The sequence below is a fragment of the Peromyscus californicus genome, unplaced genomic scaffold, assembly GCF_007827085.1.
Source record: "Peromyscus californicus insignis strain IS unplaced genomic scaffold, ASM782708v3 Scaffold_16__1_contigs__length_79575227, whole genome shotgun sequence".
NCBI classification, from domain to species: Eukaryota; Metazoa; Chordata; class Mammalia; order Rodentia; family Cricetidae; genus Peromyscus; species Peromyscus californicus.
Window position 1 is genome coordinate 5595105 of NW_026294458.1, and position 20358 is coordinate 5615462.

General features: G+C 50.6%; 1 protein-coding gene and 1 non-coding gene across 10 annotated transcripts; both read right to left on the bottom strand.

Moving 5' to 3' along the window:
• Positions 1-204: 204 nt before the first annotated feature.
• Eif4g1 (eukaryotic translation initiation factor 4 gamma 1) lies at positions 205-19309 on the bottom strand. 9 transcript variants are annotated; one of them, XM_052740110.1, is made up of 34 exons: positions 19179-19300; positions 18395-18451; positions 18115-18208; positions 17759-17845; positions 17281-17301; positions 16554-16730; positions 16226-16295; positions 14215-14327; positions 13323-13415; positions 13054-13120; positions 11963-12772; positions 11350-11438; positions 11067-11253; positions 10822-10955; positions 10574-10732; positions 10254-10442; positions 9866-10063; positions 9341-9487; positions 8692-8928; positions 8452-8556; positions 8214-8373; positions 7875-7975; positions 7327-7429; positions 6945-7047; positions 6530-6756; positions 6299-6417; positions 6006-6178; positions 5607-5732; positions 5394-5475; positions 3975-4073; positions 3736-3870; positions 3527-3608; positions 3283-3423; positions 205-834 (listed from the first exon to the last, which is right to left on the bottom strand). In XM_052740110.1, exons 3-34 carry the CDS (start codon positions 18172-18174, stop codon positions 650-652), a joined length of 4779 nt encoding a protein of 1592 aa, XP_052596070.1. In that variant the 5' UTR covers positions 18175-18208; positions 18395-18451; positions 19179-19300; the 3' UTR covers positions 205-649. The 9 variants fall into 9 exon arrangements, with proteins under 9 accessions (XP_052596070.1, XP_052596067.1, XP_052596064.1 ...); XM_052740107.1 differs by having other exon boundaries at positions 10254-10439; positions 16226-16325; positions 19179-19299; XM_052740104.1 differs by having other exon boundaries at positions 16226-16325; positions 19179-19299.
• On the bottom strand, positions 8075-8149 carry LOC128112350 (small nucleolar RNA SNORD66). Its single transcript, XR_008218968.1, has one exon. It is a non-coding gene; the product is annotated as a small nucleolar RNA SNORD66 (small nucleolar RNA).
• Positions 19310-20358: the final 1049 nt, after the last annotated feature.

A 20358-nucleotide genomic window follows, 5' to 3' on the forward strand; every position in this document is an offset into this window, starting at 1 on the left:
GGTCCTAAGCACCCTACTACACTAATATTCCCACATGTCAAAACGGGGAGCCCAACCCTCCAGAAAACCAACTCCCTGGGTTCCCAAAAAATTCACTGACCGTGAAAGAGGCATGTATCAACATTGATAGAGTACCAAGTCTAGGAAGGAAGATGTCCACCTACCCATACTCCTCCAAAGGAGATCAGTAAAGAGGCAGTGAACTTAATTGAATTCATGTTTAATAATTACAGGCACCGTGCCCCCCCCTTCCCCCTGCCCAGGCAGCAGCAGGGGTGGTGCAGGGGCTGGGGCATATGCCCCCAGCAGCGAGGACGGCAGTCCCAAGAGTGATTTCAGAAAATAAAAAAGGACCCTAGAGGCAGGTGGTAGTGCCCCTCCCCCCCGCAAAGACACACCAAATTTCAAGACTTTATATATATCTCTGTGCCCCGGGGGGAGGAGAGGGACACTTGGCAGCATCCTGGAGGGGGGCCCCAGGCAGCCCCAAGCCATCCTGCCTCATCAGCCACTTTATTAGCTCAGACACATCGCACTACAGGCACCCACTGCCACCGCCGCCGCTGCCGCCGCCCCCCTGCAGTCCAGGCGGCTGGCTGGCTGGGCCATCCACGTGTCCATGGCTCCAAGTCCCCGGCCCCACCCGCCATCAGTTGTGATCAGACTCCTCCTCCTCAGCCTCCCGAAGCCAATTGAAGAAGGCTGTGACGGACTTAAGGGCCACCCCCTTGCCCTGCTGCTCCGCAGGGTCCTTGCTGCTCTCCCAGCTGTAGAAAGCGTCCTCCTTCACCACGTCCTCATCATAGAGAGCGTCAAAGAACATCCGAAGCAGGTCTGCAAGCCACAAGGACATCAGTTAGGTGACTAGTCTGTACTAGAGATCCCTCCCAAAGAGACTCTGAAAACAGCCCTGACCTACCATCGTGGCATTCAGAGTGACTCTGACAGAACGCTAATCTCATGACATAGGAGACTACCAGCCTAAGAATGAGTTACTTGGCCATTAGCATCCTTAGAAACAGGCATGTAACCCCAAATATTTGGGAGGCTGAGGCAGAAAGATAAGGATCAGAAGTTCGGAGCCAGCTCTGGTAGCTTAGCAAAACTGTCTGAAAAGGGGAGAAAACATTAGGCCAAGCGTGGTGGCACACACCTCTAACCCCAGTGCTCATGAGGCAGAGGCAGGCGGATTGTTCCAGGCCAGCTAGTTCTACATATGAGCCTATGAAGGGGGAAGAAGAATCAATTCTCCACTTTTTGGCTAACATCAAATGTAGAGTCAAAGGAGAGAAAGGAAAGGAAAATAGTTAGGCACTGGGGTCCACAACTATAATCCTATTACTTGGAATATAGAGGCAAGACGTTCCAATGTTAAGGCAAGCCTAAACTACATAACTAGTTTGAGGTCAGCCCAGACTACTTAAGATTGGATCTCAGAAAACAAAATAAAGAGTTGGAAACCAGACATCTGAGTTCAACCCTGAGTCCAGCAATGGCGAGCCAGGCACAGATCCTGACACACACACTTGAACCCTCTCTGGCTTCTAGAGTGCTACACTCTTAGGCAGAGTTCCTCAGAGTCTGATCCTTATCTTTCTGCCTCAGCCTCCCAAATATTTGGGGTTACATGCCTGTTTCTAAGGATGCTAATGGCCAAGTAACTCATTCTTAGGCTGGTAGTCTCCTGTGTCATGAGATTAGCGTTCTGTCAGAGTCACTCTGAATTCTGCACAAACTACAGCAGGTGAACGAAGCCCAAGGACCTCGGCCTAGTTGTAAGGTGAAATCAATAATGGCTCACCAGTGAGTTCAAGCCACGACATGCCTCTGGGCATCCCACCTGTGTGTGGGCACGACTAACCCTTGACTTACCCCACATTTCTCCTCTAAAACCCACGCACATTCTGAGGACCCTATATAATTGCTTATCTACTTTGCCCTACACATTTAAGTCCACATTTATCCAAGTTAAACATAAAAGCTATTTTTCAATTACCCTACAGTTAAACATGATTTTTATACCGTTTTCTTCCTGTCTTAGCCAACTATCTTAATTTTTCCATTTCAGAATTTGACCCCTACTCTACAAATATTGTATTTTACTAAAAAGATCTCAATGTTTTAATCCAGCCTTTAATTTTTAGGTAGGCTCCTAACCAAACTCTGTAGCATCTAGCATTTTCCACCACTTCCCTATCCTAAATTTTCTTTTGTTCACTGTGCCCTGCCCTGTCTGTATGCCTCCGCTTCTCCAATGTTCTCTTTCCTCAAGGCAATCCCATTATCCTTTTGTAACAACATGTTGGAGAAGGTGAGAGTCCCAGCAGGATCTTTCCAAGAAGCCTGTCTCCCCCACTGTAAAATGGAAGTAAACAGCTAATTAACAACATTTTAAAGGTATTTATGCTTCAAGTGCTGTTTTGGATTTTGTTTTTGTTTTGATGTCTGTAGCCCTGGCTGTCTTCAACTCAAGAGACCCACCATCCTGTCTCCAGAGTGTCACCAAGACCAGCTAGGGGTTAGAGTGGAGATTCTCTCAAACGGCCTAATCAGCATAGGTGGGCCTCTGGTGTGAGGATCACAGCGTGTAGGCACCATGCTCAACTCAAATTCTTTGCTTACAATCCCACAAAAGCCCCTACCACTACTTACGTGGCCTAAGAACCTGCCCCCAGCCCCCAGCCCCGTCCACTTCTAGTCCCCTCTTATGACTCCTGCAGTCTTCCTTTAGCTGCTCTTTTCATGTCTTCATTCCAACTCAGGGCCCGCCTGCTTGCTGTCAGTCAACCAATTCCTACCCATCACCTATCAGACCAACACTCACACTGTCACTGACTCGAGGCCAGCACAGAACTGTGCTCTATTTCCTCACTACAGTTACCTAAACCCCTCAGCCTACCCAGGTGCTGAATTTGTAAACCTCAGTCTTCCAGTGTGGAAAAAGGAGATAAACCCACAATGGCTATGAGATAAGAAGGCAAGGTGGGCCAAGCATTGCAGCCTTGTGCCAGACACGTCATGTCTGAAAGACACTACTGTTCATCACCTCCGTGTTGCTGTCACCTACTAGCCAAGCACAAAGCCGGCAGCATATCAACCCTCAAGGTTAGATGAACTCACTCCACTGTAGGCAAGGAAACATGCATTGGGTAGGTAAGGCATCGATCAAACCTCAGGGCATCTTGTTCTTCACCCAACTTTCTTGGGTCAAGTACCTTCCGTGACCACCCTCTTCTGCCTGGCAGTCCCTCTGCCCACCCACCCCTGCAGCCGGGCTCTTACTGGCAGGCTGTTCTAAGGTCACTACAAGGGCCTGGAGGGCGTAGAGAGCTTGTAGCTCCTTCTGCTCATCACTCAAGTATCTCTGTAGCAGTCTCGCTCGCACTTTCAACACCGCAACATCCACTCGGAGAGGGTTCTCAACTACAGGAGAAGACAAGAACAAATGGAACGAAGACTTCACTGGGCTTAGCCCAGAGGGCCAAGACCAAGCCCCTCTCCCCCGTCTGTCTCCCTGGCTCCTTACAGATAATTGCAGAATAACAGACAGTTGTCATGAGGGCTCGAACTAATGTATTGGATGCTATCTGCTGCTCACTTAGGTTGGCCTGTGCAGAAAAACAAAGGCCCTTAGGTTATAATTATGCCTCTAAACCCCCACTCTCGTAACCTCCCAGACCATCCCATCTTTAAGCACCTCCCTGCCGTCTTCCCCCACTACCCAGAGGAACTGACCTCGATCCAGTCCAACACCCGCTGGTTGCTGCTGCCCTCCTTGAGCAGCTTCTCCAGCTGCCTTCGCAGCTCATCAAAGGCAAGCGCCCTCTGGCCAGGAGCTTCAGACTCTTCTCCCAAGGTATATTCCACCTTCTATAAGCAAATGATCCACACACAGCCAAGGTCAAGACTACAGTGTCAAAAAGCTGAGATAGCTAGATGAGCTAGCACCAAATGCAGAATAACTAAACTCAAACCTGTTCAGCCACAAATGAGCCAACGTCTTGGCCTTCTGCTAGAAATTCCCTCCAGCTCAGCCCAGCCTCTCGCCACAGCATCCCCACCTTTTTGGGACCCTGGAAAACAAAAGACCAATCAGCACCTCACTATCTACCTCTCTACCCATGGCCTCTAGCTCTCAGGACTCAATCAACAGTCTGCAACAGTCCTCTAAGTATACCACATAGATCCCACCCTTCCCTGTCTAAATCCAGCCAACATCCCAAGCAAGGGAACTCACCCACCACCACAGTGGTGTGGCATTAGGAGAGGGAAAAGCCTCTAGGAAAAAAAACCAATTAGCATCTGTAGGACTCTTAAGAAATCACGAGACCTCACCCTAATATATTCCTAGCACATATATTTCACCTACATTTCTTTTCCAAAGCAGCTTTGTTGAGGTGTTTTTTGTTTTGTTTTTTTCTTTTTTTTATACTCATTATTGTTTGACAGACCTGGAGAGATGGCTCAACAATTAACACTTGTTTGGGTCCCAGCACCCACATGGTAGTTTCACAACTACCCATAAGGCCAGTTCCCGGAGATCTGACACACTCTTCTCACTCAACTCTGCAGGTACATGGCATACACATGAGAACGCACATACATACATACATTTAAAAAAAAAATACAAAACAAAAAGAAATAAATCTAAGATTTTTAAAATGCATTTTTCCCTCCCTCTTAACCACTGAGCTTTTTCATTACCCCAAGTACACGAATGTCAGCTTTAAACAAAAACAACTGCCAGGTGGAGGTGGCGCACCAGAACGCCATGGACACACAGAGAAACCTTGTCTCCAAAACAACAACCAAAGAAGAATAGATACGTGAATTGGTTTCCTAAGTTCAGAAAATCTTAGCAGCAGCAACACCCCCAACACCCTCACAAAAAGTCCCCTTGAGTCCCTTTCAATCTTCTCTTCTCTCTCCAAGTTCTAGAAACCCAAACTCTTCAAACTACACACCCCAACCTCTTACCACCACGGGCAACACTCCCAACTTGCTTTTCTCAAGGCTTTACATTCTAGTCACTTCCATTAACTTTGATATACTTCACTCAAGTTGCTGAAGCTGCCATCTCTTGCTTTTTCTGTACCAAGTTGGAGTTCATACTGTTTAACCGCTTTAACCCCAGGGGCACAGTACTTTGTGAATGTTCAAAGAAACACTGATCAAATGAATAATAAATGAATTAACCACAGGTCTAGGGTCTTTGCCAATCTTCTTTCAGCCCAGGCAGAAGTCATGACAGAAACTACCTACTTAAACTTTTCTTCTCAAGTACCAGAAAGTACCAAAGGCTATCAATGGACCAAGAAGCTCTCCATGGTCACCAGAGGCAGCCAAAGTCACCTCAGTCCCTGAATATATCCCCTTTGAAAGGCCAAACTCACCATGCTCTTGCATAAGAGACCCAGGATCTCCAGCAACAAAGAAGTAGCTTTGCCTATGGGTCTCAGAGGCTTCGTAATTTCCCTGTAAGAGAAATCAGTCTTGATGGCCTCCATAGACCTCAGTATTACTCCATCCCTCTCCAAACACAGGTATTCAACTTGCCTCACTCCATTACCTCTCTCACATCCACAGGGGAGACAGGGAGGACTTACCTAAAGAGCTCTCCCATAGGCACCCCATCTTCCTGGAGAATGGGTGTTATCAGTTCTGCCAGGTAGAGCCATACATGAGGGATGTCAATTTCCATGTCCTCAGCCAATTCTAGTGTTTCATACAGCCTGAAAGGGGAAGAAGTCAGCGCATTTGGGGAGATGGACTAGATTACCCTGCCTTCTAGGGAAGTATAGCACAACCAAGAATCAAATATGGAAGCCCTACAGAAACATTTTCCAGACATGAGACAATCTCAAGCTAAAGCTACCTTCACCCCTCACAAAAGCTAACTGGAATGGTTGGCCTGTACACTTAATGCCAAGTTCCAGGAATTCCACAGGAGAGCAGGAAGTGGAGTGGGTACGCGGACATGGAAGGCTCACAGAAGTTCCTCCTACCCTTGATAGTACTGGGCAGTGGAGAGGTGCCCTGCGCAGAGCAGCTGGTGCAGCAGTCGCCCCATATGCTCACGAGCAATGGTGCTCCGCTCCAGCGTGGACTCAATGCCATGCCGCACAAAGATGAAGAGCAGCGAGGGTGAAGCCAGCTCCTGGACACACTGAACCGCCTCCTGAGGAGGGCAAAGCACACAAGGGAGAAAACCATCAGGAAAGGGAAGGGAGGGGAGCCAGTCGGCACAGCTCCCCTCCCTTCCCTTCCCAGCAATCACTAGTCCCTTCCCAGTGCCAACCTTCATGTCATTGAGATGGAGATATTCCTCAATGATGGCCTTAGATTTCTTCTCCACCTCATCCTCAGAGAGCGCAGCCTTTGGAGGGCTCACTGGAGGTAGAGTGGCTTCCCGCTTCACTACGGGAGAAGAACTTTTCAGTTACCCATCTTAACAGAGTCTAGAGGCCCAAAGGAAATTGGGGAGCACTCAGTCCCACATTGGCCGGTAGCCTTCTCCCTTCCTTCTCACCAGGATCCCGACCGCGATCTTCTGTGAGGCTAGCTGCCTTGCGCAGTCCCTCGGGCTGGGAAGGCCGCTCTCTACTCCGCTCCTCCACTTCCTTGCTAAAACTTCGCTTGGTGGCTGGTGTTCTGGCACGATCAAGTCGGTCCCCACGGTCACCTCCCCGCTCACTCCGCTCTAGTCGGTCTCCCCGGTCCCCAGCCTTCTCACCTCGTTCCCGGCTTAAGCTACTCCTGGAAGAGATACATTGTTTCTCATCTGTACCGGTTCAAGCACTTTCAACATGCAGGGCAGCTACTGGGTCTCATTCTTGGCATCAAGGACATGTCCAAGCAATACAGGTATGAGAAATCTCTATGCTTTGACAACCAAAGCTAATCACAGTAGTCTATGAGAACAACCCCACCCCTAAAACTCTCACCTCTGTACAACACGCCTGTTATCTGTGCTCTCGGTGGGTAATGCTTGTTGAAGAGCAGAAAAGCGATTCAAGGTACTAGTAGCTGGACGAGTAGCTTCTGATGCTAAGGAGACAAAAAACTGCATGAACCCACTTCCACCTTCCAGGAGCTGAGGTTACAAGAGAGCACTGCCATGCCTCACTCACTCCTACTTTATGCACCCCTCGATCGTTTAGGACTCTTGGTCATAATGTTGACAGGAAGTAATTCACCCCGACATGTATATGCCTCCTGGATTCATTCCTAATTACTTACTCTGAGTTTCCTGTCGGTAGAGGAAAGACTATACCTTGAGGGAGCTGAGAAGAGCAACTACCCAGTTCCCTACAGTGGTCTCCATACCTGTGTCTGTGGGCTTGGCTCCTGAGCCCCCACTGCTGCCCTTGCCCCAACTCAGTCGCCCTCCCGGTGCAAAGAGCTGGTTGTTAGAATCGATGGAACCAGGCTGCAGAAAGACAGACAGACAGTCGACTCACACGTCTGACCTAGCTAAGCCTTTAGCCGACCCCACCACACACAGCCACACTGGTAATGAGCGGCCCAACTGAGGGGGAGGCAAGCTGTTGCTACAGTCTGACAGGAACTGTTTAGAGCTTTACAACCCAGTCTACTTCTGCCACCACAGTGTGAAACAGTCTAATACACGAGGAATAGCTTGTTATATCATGGTAGTTACTCAGAGACAGTGGAATTCAAATTCTACAGCTTTTACTATTTTTTTTCTCAATCACTTGCCTGGATTCTGGTGTTCCTGTCAGTTTACACTATTGCTGGTGCCGCTTCATTCAACTAGTCTAACAAGTCCAGCTATCACCACTTAACCATGGGGACTAACGCACGGCTAATCTCTCTTCACCCTCCACCTCATCTACTCCAGAATACAAGCCTACCTTTGTGATCTTGGTGAGCCGTGAGGTGTCAATGGGGCGGCTGCCTTTGCTAATGGGGACTGTATTCCAGCCACCATCATCCACAAGTGGAAGGCCACGGCCTGAGACAAAAAAGGGAAAAAGGTCGGGGGGAGGGGAGGAGGGGGGAATGTTGGAATAACAAGTCTTAACAACCCTTCCTGCGCCACCCTCATCCTCTCTTCCTCAGATCCTCAATCCCATCATGTGGTCTCAGTGGCCCAGACACGTGGCACTAACGGAAGTCATCAGTGGAAAGCATGACACCCTCATACCCTCCAGGAGCTTCACTGTCTCCTCCTTAGCCCTAGCCTCACTCACTGATGGGCGGGCCTGGAGGGCCACCCCGACGCTTGTCGCTGCCCTTGGCCATGAGCTGCTGCACTTTGATATGTTCTCGGTGCTCTTCCATCTCAGCCTCCTTGTGGATCTGATCAATAGTCTTGGGACCCTGATCCCCTCGGCGTGGCACCCAATTGCTCTGGGAACAAAAGGAAAACAGCAGTTATCTTGGGGTGACAGTGTCAGGACCTGGAGCAGCAGGTGGAGGAAGACATACCTGCCGCAGATCCAGTACATCCTGCAGCATAAAACGGATTCGAGATGAGGTCTTCTTTTCTTTAATGATTTTTTCCATTTGGTTGAAATACTGATCCATTCGAGGCTAGGAAGCAAAAAAAGGATCAAGTCAATAACCTCTCATACCTCACCCGACACTGGCTAAGCAGCCTGTATGTCCTCAGCCTGTAAACGGGAGGGCCCATATGCTTTACCCACTCCCCTATCCCAGGACCTCTACCTTGGCTTTTGCAAAGTCCAGGTCTTTGCCAATAGTGGTGAGGAGGCGGCAGAGGCATTCCAGGGACTCTTCATCATGGTTCTTAAGTAGTTTGACCACACAGTCATGCATTATTGCTTCTGTTAACATCTTCAGCTTGAATAACTCTCCGATGAACTTAATATTCCCTAAAGAGCGCCGCCGAGCTATGTCCCGGGCCTCTTCTAGCTCTTCTTTCAGGCGTCCCCGTTCTTCTGCCTGTCAGTCATAGGACAAAGATTATGTCAAAAAGATAAACCGGGGGGCTGGAGAGATGGGTCGGTGGTGAAGAACACTTGCTGCTCTTGTAGAAGACCTGGATTCAGTTCCTAACAGGTGGTAGCTCACAACCATCTATAACTGCAGTTCCAGGGAATCCAGTGCCTGCTTCTGGCCTCCTCTGGCACCAGACATGCACACTGTATACACACGTACATGCTGGCAAAACACATACAAAAATAAAGCTAAGAACAAAACAAAAGTTACTTGGCTAAAACCCCCTTTTCTCTCTTATCTAGAGAGCCAGCCTTGTGTTCTAAGGAAGAAGAGACCTTCCCCAGACCTCTAAAGTCAAGGTCTAACTGGTGGGGAGGTGTGAGTACAGAGTGAAACTGACAATACGTTTTCTCACCGTAGCAGCTTCATCCATCTCTTTCTGCTTTTTTTCAAAAACTTCATCATCATCTTTGTCTTTCTCAAATTCCTTCTGGCATCGATTTAACAACAGTTTTCGAAAATTCACAGTCACTGTTGGCTTTTCTGTAGTGGGCACTTTCAGCTGTTGGCCAAAGAGAGTAAGTATCACACTAAAATCAGCCCAGGCCTTTCAAGTCTCCATGACCCTGAATGCCTATACTGCACCACACACTTAGCTGCCGTAAGACAAGAAGGCACCAGGGACAGCTGGACTCCAGGATCCCCAGGAAGATGTAAGAAGCTACGCAGTAAGATTTAGAGAACTGGGCTACAAGACAGCGCAGTGAGTGAGGAAGCCTGCAATGCAAGCTTGGCAGTCTCAACCTCCAGTTATCCTGACTGCCACATGGGCACCGCAGCAAACATGCACCCATACATACACTCGCACATAAAATAAAATTTTAAATTAATACAAGCATGAAAAAAAATCTCTAAGAAAGACTGGACAGTGGAAACTAACCGCCATGAGGCAGCGGCACATGTTGGCATAAGCCACAGAGAAGTTGGGCTCCGAAATGGCTTTCTCAAAGATGAGGTCAATAACGCCTTTGAGGCGTTCCTCGGTGTCGATGGCCAGCTGGGTCACTTGCTTCATCAGCTGCTGGAACATCTGGGGTGTCAGCTTATTCAGGATGGAGCGCACCCTGCGGAACAGGTCCTGTGGGGAGAGAGGACAGAGTAGACAGGCTCTAGTTTAGTACTCAAGATAAACACAGGATGCTGAAACAGGACAAAATGGTAAGGACTGGGCCCAGACACTGGTAATAAGTATGGTGGACTTAGGAGAGTGGCTCAGAAGGCGGATCTTGAAGAACAGGATGGAGACCACAGGCAGGATGTCCCAGTACCTGGGTTTTGCTTCCATCAGCATCCTCTTCCCCTCGATCCTTATCAGCGGCTGTCCGTTTGCTACTGGGTTTCCAGGCCTTCTCGGCTTTGTTCAGTTTTATGTCTTCAGTCATTATCACCGAGGAAATGATCTTGCGTGTTTCCTTTCGTGGGCCCTGTTGAGATCGCCTGGGTCCCAGGCCAGCCTGCTGGACAAGGGAGGAGGACAAATGAAGGCAGAATAGCAGGCACCGTGTGGGACCCCATTACCACAGTCTCAAGACAGACTTAAGATCCCACCCTGTTGTTACCCATCTGCCCCGCAGCCAGCCCCACTCACCGGCCCTCGGGTCAGCTCCCCACCTGGCCCACCCCTTGGGGGCCCACGGTTGTTTAGGGCTGGTCTGCCAAGGTTCGCAAAGGATGGGGTGAAATCTGGGCCACAGTTTATGCCAGGTAGTCTGGAGGGATCCAGCGCCCGAAGTGGTGTTTTATTGGCCTGCAGAGAAGGCGGATGTCTTAGAAATGGGTTAGGGTTACTGACGTCTCCTTGTGGACTTCAGGCACTTCCTTTCTCAAAACACCAACCTTGTCCAGCACCACATCAGTAATATGGGGCAATCCTTCTGGTTTCTGCATACTGGCAAAGATAAACTGAAAGCCCAGAAGGAATTCCCTGTCATAACGCTTCTTCTCTTCAAGGTTCAGAGGCTTCCACTGATCTGCATGACAGGATGCATCAGTCACATTCCCATGTCCTGCTATAGGGCTACATTCTCACAGAAATAGACAAGTATTGCTTAACCAACCACTCAATTCTTCCTTAAACACACCTGACTTGTACTCATATTTCTGTTCCCCAGGCTGGATATTCTCAGCATTGTGAATTTTGTCTTCCTTAGAGTCCCAAGTTTCATCTGCTTCCTCAGGCTGTGGGGGCACAGTGCTGCCCTCAGACTCTGGGCTTGGGTTGCTGCTTGTGGGAGGCTGATTCTCTACCTCTGGTACTGCTGGATCCACCTTCAATCATAGATGAACACCCAGGTTCAGGTGCATGGATGGTCACTGTCCCCAAACTGTGCCATCTCCCCTCAACTAATTCTCTTGCTCCCTTACCTCCTTGAAGGCATCTAGAAGGTCACCCACAGCCTCCTTCTTATTTAGCTCTTTAATTTTCCGCCTCCTCTTTGGCACAGATACTGCCACTAAAAAAAAAGAAGAAGGGAGAGGGGGACCAAGGTGTGAATGATTTAATAAGTACCCAACTATCCCTAACACATGGAGAAAAATAAAATAAAATAAAACCAGCCACAGCATTCCCTCTACCCATGACTCCCACTTTAGGCTCTAAAATCCTCCCTGTAAGCCAGGCATCGTGGCACATTTCCATAATCTCAGAACTGGGAGACAGAACATAAGGATCAGTCTGGGCTACATAAGACCTTGTCTCAAAAAACTTACTTCTTAGGGTCTATCACAGGCCCAAAAATGGGAGCCCATTTGTGGGAGGCTATGCACAAAAAAGTGGTGCACGCCTTTAATTCTAGCACTCAAGAACTCGTGAGCTTGAGGCCAGCCTGTTCTGCAGAGCAAGTTCCTGGGCAGCCAAGCTATATAGGTACCCTGTCTCAAAACAACACAGAAGAGCTGGCAAAGGTGCCAAATGGGAGGTCAAGGAAGAGCACACGCCCAAATGGGCAACATTCATCATCATCTAGCTACACCTCACCTTGGGTGGCTGCTGCCACCTCTGAATTCTGAGACAACTGGGCTGGAACAGGAGGACTGTCGAGGGGGAGGTCCTCTGCTCCCTTCTCACTCTCGGCTTCCCTGCCTTCCCCGCCTTCTTCTTCTTCCTCTATTTCTTCCTCCTGAGCAGAGGTATCTGAAGGAGCCACAGGTGGAGTGGCAGAGAGAATGGTGGCTGGTGCCACAGATGAAACCTCCTTGGCCTGTTCCTCTGGCTCACTGACCGGGCTTAAGTCCACAGCTGGTGGCGAGGGGGCTCCATTGAGCAGTTCCTCAGGTTGGGCAGTTGGAGCAATGGGCACAGGTGATTCTGAAGCACAAGCTGAAAGAGGGGGAGAAGCTGGCTCTGTGCTCGACTCCACCTCTGGTTCCAGATCCTCAGATGGGACCATGCCATTGGGCTCATGAGTTTCTGCCCTGTGAGGTGCCAGGGATGTGGAAACCTGGAGAGGACTGGAAGAGAACTCAGACTCTGGAATGGGTTTGCTGAGTGTCACTTCTACTTCCAGGATGGGTTCAGCAAGAGTGGGTTCTGGAGAGAGGCAATATGGCTCCCCAGTTTCACAAGAGATGGGGGTCGATTCTTCTACAGACATTTGTATCATCCCCGTTGTCATAGTGTCCCCAGGAATAGAGAGGACTCCAAGGTTAGACTCAGACCCCGGCTCCAAAATCGGGGGTGGTGATGGGGTTGGAGAAGGCGATGAAGGCTGAGATTCTGTGCCAGGGCTGTGCTCTGGGCCAGGCAGTCCTGGCCGCCCCCCAATGGCTCCTCCCTGTGACCGGTCATCTGTACAACAAGAATGAGAAGTCATGACAGCAAGTCCTTCACAGCAACAGTGTTCTTCCTCCTAGCCAAGGTTACTTCCAATTTAATACTCTCACCCCACATCCCAACCTTCTCCCACTAAGGCTGTTTTCCCTTCTCTTCCAAAACAGTCTAATTTCAAACCTACTATACGAAACCCAACTCAGTCTTCTCTGGTACTCAGTTCACATCACTCCACCTCCTTCAAGTTTAAACACTCATACATCATCTCCCCATAAAAGTTGTGCGACTGCTTTCCTTACCTGGCCGGATAATGACAGCAACCTGAGGCGACTCCCCATTAGGCTGAGGCTCCAGACCGCCTCCCGTCTGCAGGACACAAAGCGTTATAAGTTTGCACTGAAGAGTTCCACACCCTTCTTTACTAGAGTCATTTCTACTTTAGCTCTGCCTAGAAATCCAGGAAAGCAGGGAAATAAACCCCTTAGATGAAGGCAAAGATCAAGGAGTTTGGGATTCCAGGGCAGAATAGCTGTCCAGGCCAAGGTATCACTCCAAGAGTTGACAGTACCTGGGGAGGAGTGGGTGTGGAGGCAGTACGGGCCCCAGACATGATCTCTTCTGTGATATCCTTCCCTCCTTGGTTTGGGTCTCGAATTCGGATCTGGGGAAAAAATGCTACAGGTTGAGTGGGAAGCAGGAGGAGCCCACCTCTCCACCCTGTCCCACTCCTAAGACTCTGGGCCAACCTCCCACCCCTACTGGGAAGCAGGTGGGTGGGTGCCAGAAACCCCATGAGTTCTACTGTCAACCCATCCGGCTGCTCTTGTAGTCACTGTCCTAGCCCCCACCCCTAAGACTCTTGACCTCACAGAGCAGCCCTGTACATCACAATGCCCCTCCCCTCTACCCACCGGCAATCCCTAAGTCAATGGCCGTACACCCTGGGGCTCAAGCCCCCCATCTAGCATCCAGCTAGCTCACTTGTGGCTAGTCGGCCTGATCTCGAGGGGTAGGGCCCAGATGCAGTGGGTGGAGCCAGGGTGACTCAGCGGCTTCCCCAGCCCTGGCACCCTATTCTGGGCACCATGCCCAGGGCTTGAGGACTGAGCAGAGGCGTAGGCCTCCAGAGCTTCCAGGACTAGGGGGCGAGGAGCACAAAACAAACCATTTCCAAAGCTAACCACCAGCAACCCCAAACCAATCACAGGTCTTATGAACCTACTGGAGTCCAAGTCTCTTAGCAATTTCCCTGCTGCTCACTTTAGTCTTGCCGTGAGTTCCTTCTACACTGCAATCACCTTACAAGGAATCTTTGTACTCCACAGACCGGGATTTCTGCTTAAACTCAGAGGAAGGTCTATGAAGGTTTGCACCCACAGGCACAATATCACAACATCCCAGCGACACCAGACCATGAGTTTCCCTTCCCAGATATCCCAGAGCCCCTTGCTGCTACTCACGGTTTTCCGCTCTCTCTTAGGAGCAATCTGGGGTGGCTGGTTCATCAGAACTGGGGCAGGAGCCACGCTAGCAGGAAACTGCTGTACACCTTGGGCTGGATAATAGGCACCAGCTTGAGGGAAGGAGGACAGAAAGGAGGATTCGTGACAGCATCAGGACCCAAACATACACTAATGTCTGCCTGACCACCTCCCACTGCAGAACCTCTCATCACACACAGCCGGCCCCTCGCCCTGCCCTGCCCGCCTCCCTAGGGAATTAGGTGTCTGTCAAAGCTGGGGAACCTGTTTGAACTGCATTTACAAGAATTCCTCACATAGACACACACACACCTTGTAGGCAGGAACTCCTTCCTCTCTATGCTACAAGGTACCTGTTTTATCCCACACGGCACTCTTATGTACCCAACCTAAGCAACACGCATGTACACTCTCAACTTGAGACACAATCAGCTCTTTGGCAGGGAATGAAAAAGGTTTTTCACACCATTCCACTCAAGCTGACTCCAATTCCCAATCTAGCCTTTTACAAGGGGTAAAGTAACAAAAAGTAACACTGGACCCAAGAAAAATAAGAATTCCCTAAAGCAATTGTTTCCAAAGTGGGGTGCACTTATAACTCATTCCTAATTCCCACTTGTTCCTTTTGAAAACACCAATGGCAATGTCTGTTCGAATCACACATATATACACATATATACAATCATAAATGTATTAAATGTACATACTTCCATCTTCCCAATGGAAAAATTTTTAGATCCTATTGTAAGCTAGCATGGTGGTGCACACTTGTAATTCCAGCAATCAGAGGCAGGGGGATCACTGAAACTTTGAGGCTAGCCTGATTTACAGAGCAAGTTCCAGGCCAAGCCAGAACTACATAATTCAAGACCCTGTCTCAAAAACAAAATCAACTGCTATATACATCATAATAATTCTCTCACTGAACATAATGAAAGAGTTATAAAAACCACTCAAACCCATGTCATTGCTTCCCAACTATGACAGAAACAGCAAGAAGTCTAACTAACTTGGCTTTCAGATCGGAGCTGCATTTCTTTCAGTTTATGCTGATATGCCTGTGTGGGGGTATGCACATGCCTGCAGGTACCCAAAGGGGCCAGAGACTTGGATCTCCAAGCATTGAAAGTTATAGACAGTCATGAGCTACCTGACATGGGTGTTGGTAGGAACTTGGGCCTTATGCAAGAGCAGTTCCCTCTTAGCCACTGAGCTCTCTATCTCCAGCCCTTTCTTTTTCAAATGATTGGTTTATTCATTCATTTAGTGTATGCATGCCTGAGTGTCACGGCTTATGAGTGGAGGTGAGAGGACAACTTATAGGAGTCACTTCTCTCCTCAGTCCACCCAGGTCCCAGGGACCAAACTCATCAATGACTAATGTCATCAGGCTTGGGGCAATTGCCTTTAACCACAGAGCCATCTTGAAGGTCCTGGTCCTGCGTTTCTTTTATGTTTTTTAAGACAGGGTCTTAACACATAGTCCTGGCTGTCCTGGAACTCACTGTGTAAATCAGGCTGGTTTCAAACTTACAGAGTTCTTCCTGCCTTGGCCTTCTGAGTGCTGGTTGGGATTAAAGGCAGGAGCCACCACACCTATCTTGACCCTGTGTTTCTTTTTTTTGGTTTTTCGAGATAAGGTTTCTCTGTGTAGCTTTGCGCCTTTCCCGGAACTTGCTTTGGAGACCAGGCTGGCCTGGAACTCACAGAGATCTGCCTGGCTCTGCCTCCTGAGTGCTGGGATTAAAGGCATGTGCCACCACCACCCGGCCGATCCTGTGTTTCTTAAAATGGAGAAGATTCCAACCATCTTGGCAAAGAGTCAAAGCTTCCTTCCCTTACCAACAGTTAAATATTAGGCACTAATCCCTATCATCTATTAACCCTATCATTTTAAAAATAAGAAGCACGCCTAGGAAGGTCTTCGAAAGCAGACCACTTCAATGTTCCCCAGGAGGCACTCTCATCACTGACTCCTTCCCCTGCTTACCGTAGGTCCCAAACTCGGTAGGGCTTGCACCCGGATAGAAGCCTGGAGCTCCTGGCTGCACAGGGTACTGCTGTGTTGGGACAACATATGTGGAACGCCCCTGATGGGGGTTGGGGAGAGAGGAGGGAAAAGAAGGAGATGAGGAACTAAGCTACGAACATCACATGTGATTATGAAGTAGGGTAAGCCAAGCCTGGGCAATGACTCTAAGTCCCACCTCTACCAAGAGTATCTAGAAGAGGATCTAGATGTACAAGCATCCAGAAGGCCAGGTAGGAGAGGTGGAGGATAAGCACAAGGTAATCTGGCTTCCAGCCCCCAGCCTCACCTGTCCAGGGATATAGTAGGCTCCTTGGGAGGCTGAATAGGAGATCTGGGAAGGGATCATCATTACTTGGGATCCAGCAGGGTAGACATGGGCAGCTGGGCCAGGACGGGCAGGGGCTGCACTCTGCACTCGGGAAGCTGCACTGCTCGGGGGCTGGGCCCGGCTAGGGTAGAAGTGCTATTAGGAAGGAGGAAGCAGTTGGAGTCAAGAAGGGGAGGAGTGAACAGCAAAATCAGCACTCCACAATGTCTATACAGTCTCAGAGTACTGTAACTTCAGAGCATGGAGACCAATCCTTCCAACCCACATAATCAACTGATGGCTAGCGGTCTCTTGTACTAACATTTGCCTCCAAACTTAGATGAATACTTTGTATCCTGTACTCTCACTGCCATGCACACTCTGTCACCTCTAGACTAACTCTCCAGAGTCTTCCTAACATCAAGATGCATCATGCCTAAGTAAGGCCCTTGAGAGCAACATACTCCCCAGCATGCACTATTCCACTTCAAGTACCGAGGTTAACTGCTACATGCAACAATGTCCCAGTTCTGGGGTACTCGATCTTCAACAGTTAACCTCTAACATGCAGTTTCTGGACTCAAACTGAAGACCTAAACAGCAAACAAGGCCCCACCCTGAATACCCCATCTGTATCTAGCTATGGACTAGGGTAGGGGATGGGGTGACACCAAGAGGTGGCTCAGGATTAGGAAAGGGATATTACCTGCAGAGACCTGAATCCTCCCTGAGAGCACATGGGGACAGGAAAGACGACAATTATCCCCAAGGTGATGGAGGGGGTTTAGGGGGAGTGAAGTAGGTAGGAAAAAGAATCCTTCCACTTGGGAAGAACTTGGAGAACAGAAAAAAATGAAAGCACAGCTGGAATGTTTATCTCATCACAGTTCAAAGAGAAAGCGAAGAGGAAGAGGGTAATGGCAGCCTCCTAGTGTTAAGAGCTGGCAGCAGGGCCCACAACACTACCCCCAATTCTCAAAGGTACGAAGACCCAGTAATGCCACTCTCAGACTACAAATTTCACAAAGGCGAGCCACCATAAGTAACTAACACAGCATGAAAGAACACAGAGCGACTGTCAGGAAACTGGGGGCAAGCACACAGCCTCCATAGTTTCCATATCCCAAACCACATTTTCCCAGTTCCCACCCAGCGACCTACTCTATCCACAGCCCCTCCCTCACCTGGCGGGGCTGAGAAGGCGTGTTCATTTGTGTCGCTTGTGGCGTGCTAAACACCACCGGTGCAGTCTGCCCCGGGGGAAACGCTGGCTGAAGGGGAGAGACCAGAGTTCAGCAAGAGGGGAAAAGCCTGGGTGGGGCTGCAACCCAAGCCGGTGAAATAAGGGGAGCAGACCTGCAGCAACAGCCTCAGTAGTTCACATGCTCCCTCCCTGTGACAGCCCCAGGGACAGCCAGGGGCCCTATCTCAATTTGGCAGCAGGCAGCTGCACTTTGCCCTGACACAGAGGGGGGGTGGGAAAACCGAGAGCTGCATGACCTCCACCCCACCGGAGTCCTGCTCATTTCGCCTGGATTACCTGTGGGAGTCCAGGGGACCTGGCGGGTGGGGGGCCTGTGGGCTGAGGAGCTTTGTTCATTTCATTTGGTGCCACATCAGGGTCCCCCCAGCACCTGTTGGAAAGAGCAGAGCTCGGAACGGGGAAAGGACCCAAGCCTCATGGCAAATGGGCTGGGGGGAAGGTTGTATCAAGAGCTAGGACCAACACGATCAAGGGAGGTGCCAAGGGAATGCAGAAAACAGAAATGATCCAGACTGTGGACCCCACCCTTGTCTGCCCAAACAGCCCCCACACTCACCCCCTCGGTTAAGAATAAGTCCACAGTGCGGCCTACAGGTTCTGGGCATCCGAAGGCCTGGGGTTGGGAGGTGAGGGGTATCAACCTGGCTCCACGGGGCCCAAGACCAACCAGACCGGAAATTCCAGGTCTCGCTGGCACCAGGCTCCCGGATCACAAATGAAGCCGGCTGCTTCGGCCGTGGTGTCCCCACCCCCCACCCGGGGACACCGGGTTCGGAGCCTGCCGCGGGGCACTCGCACGGGGCCGGAGAGGCCTGAGACCGCCCGGGAACACAAGCCAGGAAGGGCGCGAGTCCGGCCACACCAGCAGGGCGGGCGGCGACGGCCGCAGAGCCGGCTCGGGGCAGGCGAGGGTCGGCCGCCGGGCGGGGCTGGGGGCTCCTCCCTGCTCGCCGCCGCCTCCCTGCCCTGCGCAACGCGGCCAGTGCCAAAGAACAACGTGTCACTTCCCGGCGGCCGCCCGGGCCCCGCAGGGGGAGGGGGCGGCGGGTCTGCGCCGTGGAGCCTGCGCCGGGCCGCGGCCCTGGCCCAGCGGAGGTGGCTGTCGCGCCGCCGCCCCAGCGCCCTCCCTGCCCGGGCCGGCCGGGCCCTGCTCCCCACCCCCACCCGGGCCCGGCCCGGCACACGTGGGCCGGGGATCGGCCTGGCGACTAGGGCCTGGGCGCGGGCGCGGGGCCGGGGCGCCCGGGCGGCGGCGCAGGGTGGCGGGCCCCGGCCCGGATGGCGGCGGATGCGGGGGGAGGGGTGGGGGGCCGGGTCGGGCCCGGACATGGCGGCTTTACCTTCAGTCTCCTTCAGTCCGCGCGGCCGAGCCCCACGCAGCCGCACAGACGTAGTCCACAACCATTTCCGGCTCCCCGCACAGATCCCGCTCGGCGGCCACCGCTTCTCCGCAGGCGCAGCCGGCGCCCCACGTGACCGGCGCAGAGGGCGGAGCCGCGCTGGCGCTGGGGGAAGCACATGGGATTTGCTCCGCCCCGTCACGTGACGCCCACTGCCCGCCCTCGTGTCCCCTCCCGAACTTTGGAACTCCCAGGCCGACCCCCTCTGAGGCTCTGGCGGTTCTTTAGTTCATTCATACTTTGTGCAAGCATTTATTGAGCGCGTGAGTGCTATGCGAATTGACGGCCGGGAGCTGAGAGTGCTGAATTTAAACGCAGTCCTGCCCTAGTAAATGGTACACTACAAATTATGTAGCCTCTGAAAATACTTTAGATTTTAATCTTTAATAGGCCTTTTAACAAAGGAAATTGAATGTTGCACCAAAATAACTGACGCATTCTAACAAAAAAACGCAATTTTACATTCGCTGTTTAAAAAAAAATCACTGGCTCCTAGGGAAAGGCAAAAGTCAATCATGAAAATTTGGGAATAATGGAAGAAGCAATCTCAGCCTAGTGTACAGACAGGTGCATATCTGTGATCCCCAGAAATTTATGGCTAAGGCAGGGAGACTGGCACGGTGGTTCAATGGTTAGAGCACTGGCTGCTCTTCAAGAGGACCTGAGTTTAATTCCCATCACCCACATGGCAGCTCACAACTGTCTGTAACCCTAACTCTACATGATCATGTTGTCTTTTTGGTCTCTTAGGCACCAGGTGTGCATGTGGTACACAGACATACATGCAAGCAAAACATTCATACAAATAACTATTTAAAAGTAAATTGTTAAAAATAGGAAGATTTTTTCTGATGGTGGCACAAGCCTTTGATCCCAGCACTCAGGGAGGCAGAGGCAGGTATATCTCTGTGAGTTCAAAGCCAGCCTGGTCTACAGAGTGAGTTCCAGAACAGCCAGGGATACAGAGAAACCCTGTCTCAAAAAACAAACAAAAAACAAAAAGGGAAGGTTTGAAACCAGCCTAACTCAAATTTAAGCTTTTAACCATATATTTTTTTTTTAGATTGTTTAATCTCAGCACTTGGGAGGCAGAGGCAGGTGGATCTCTGTGAGTTCAAGG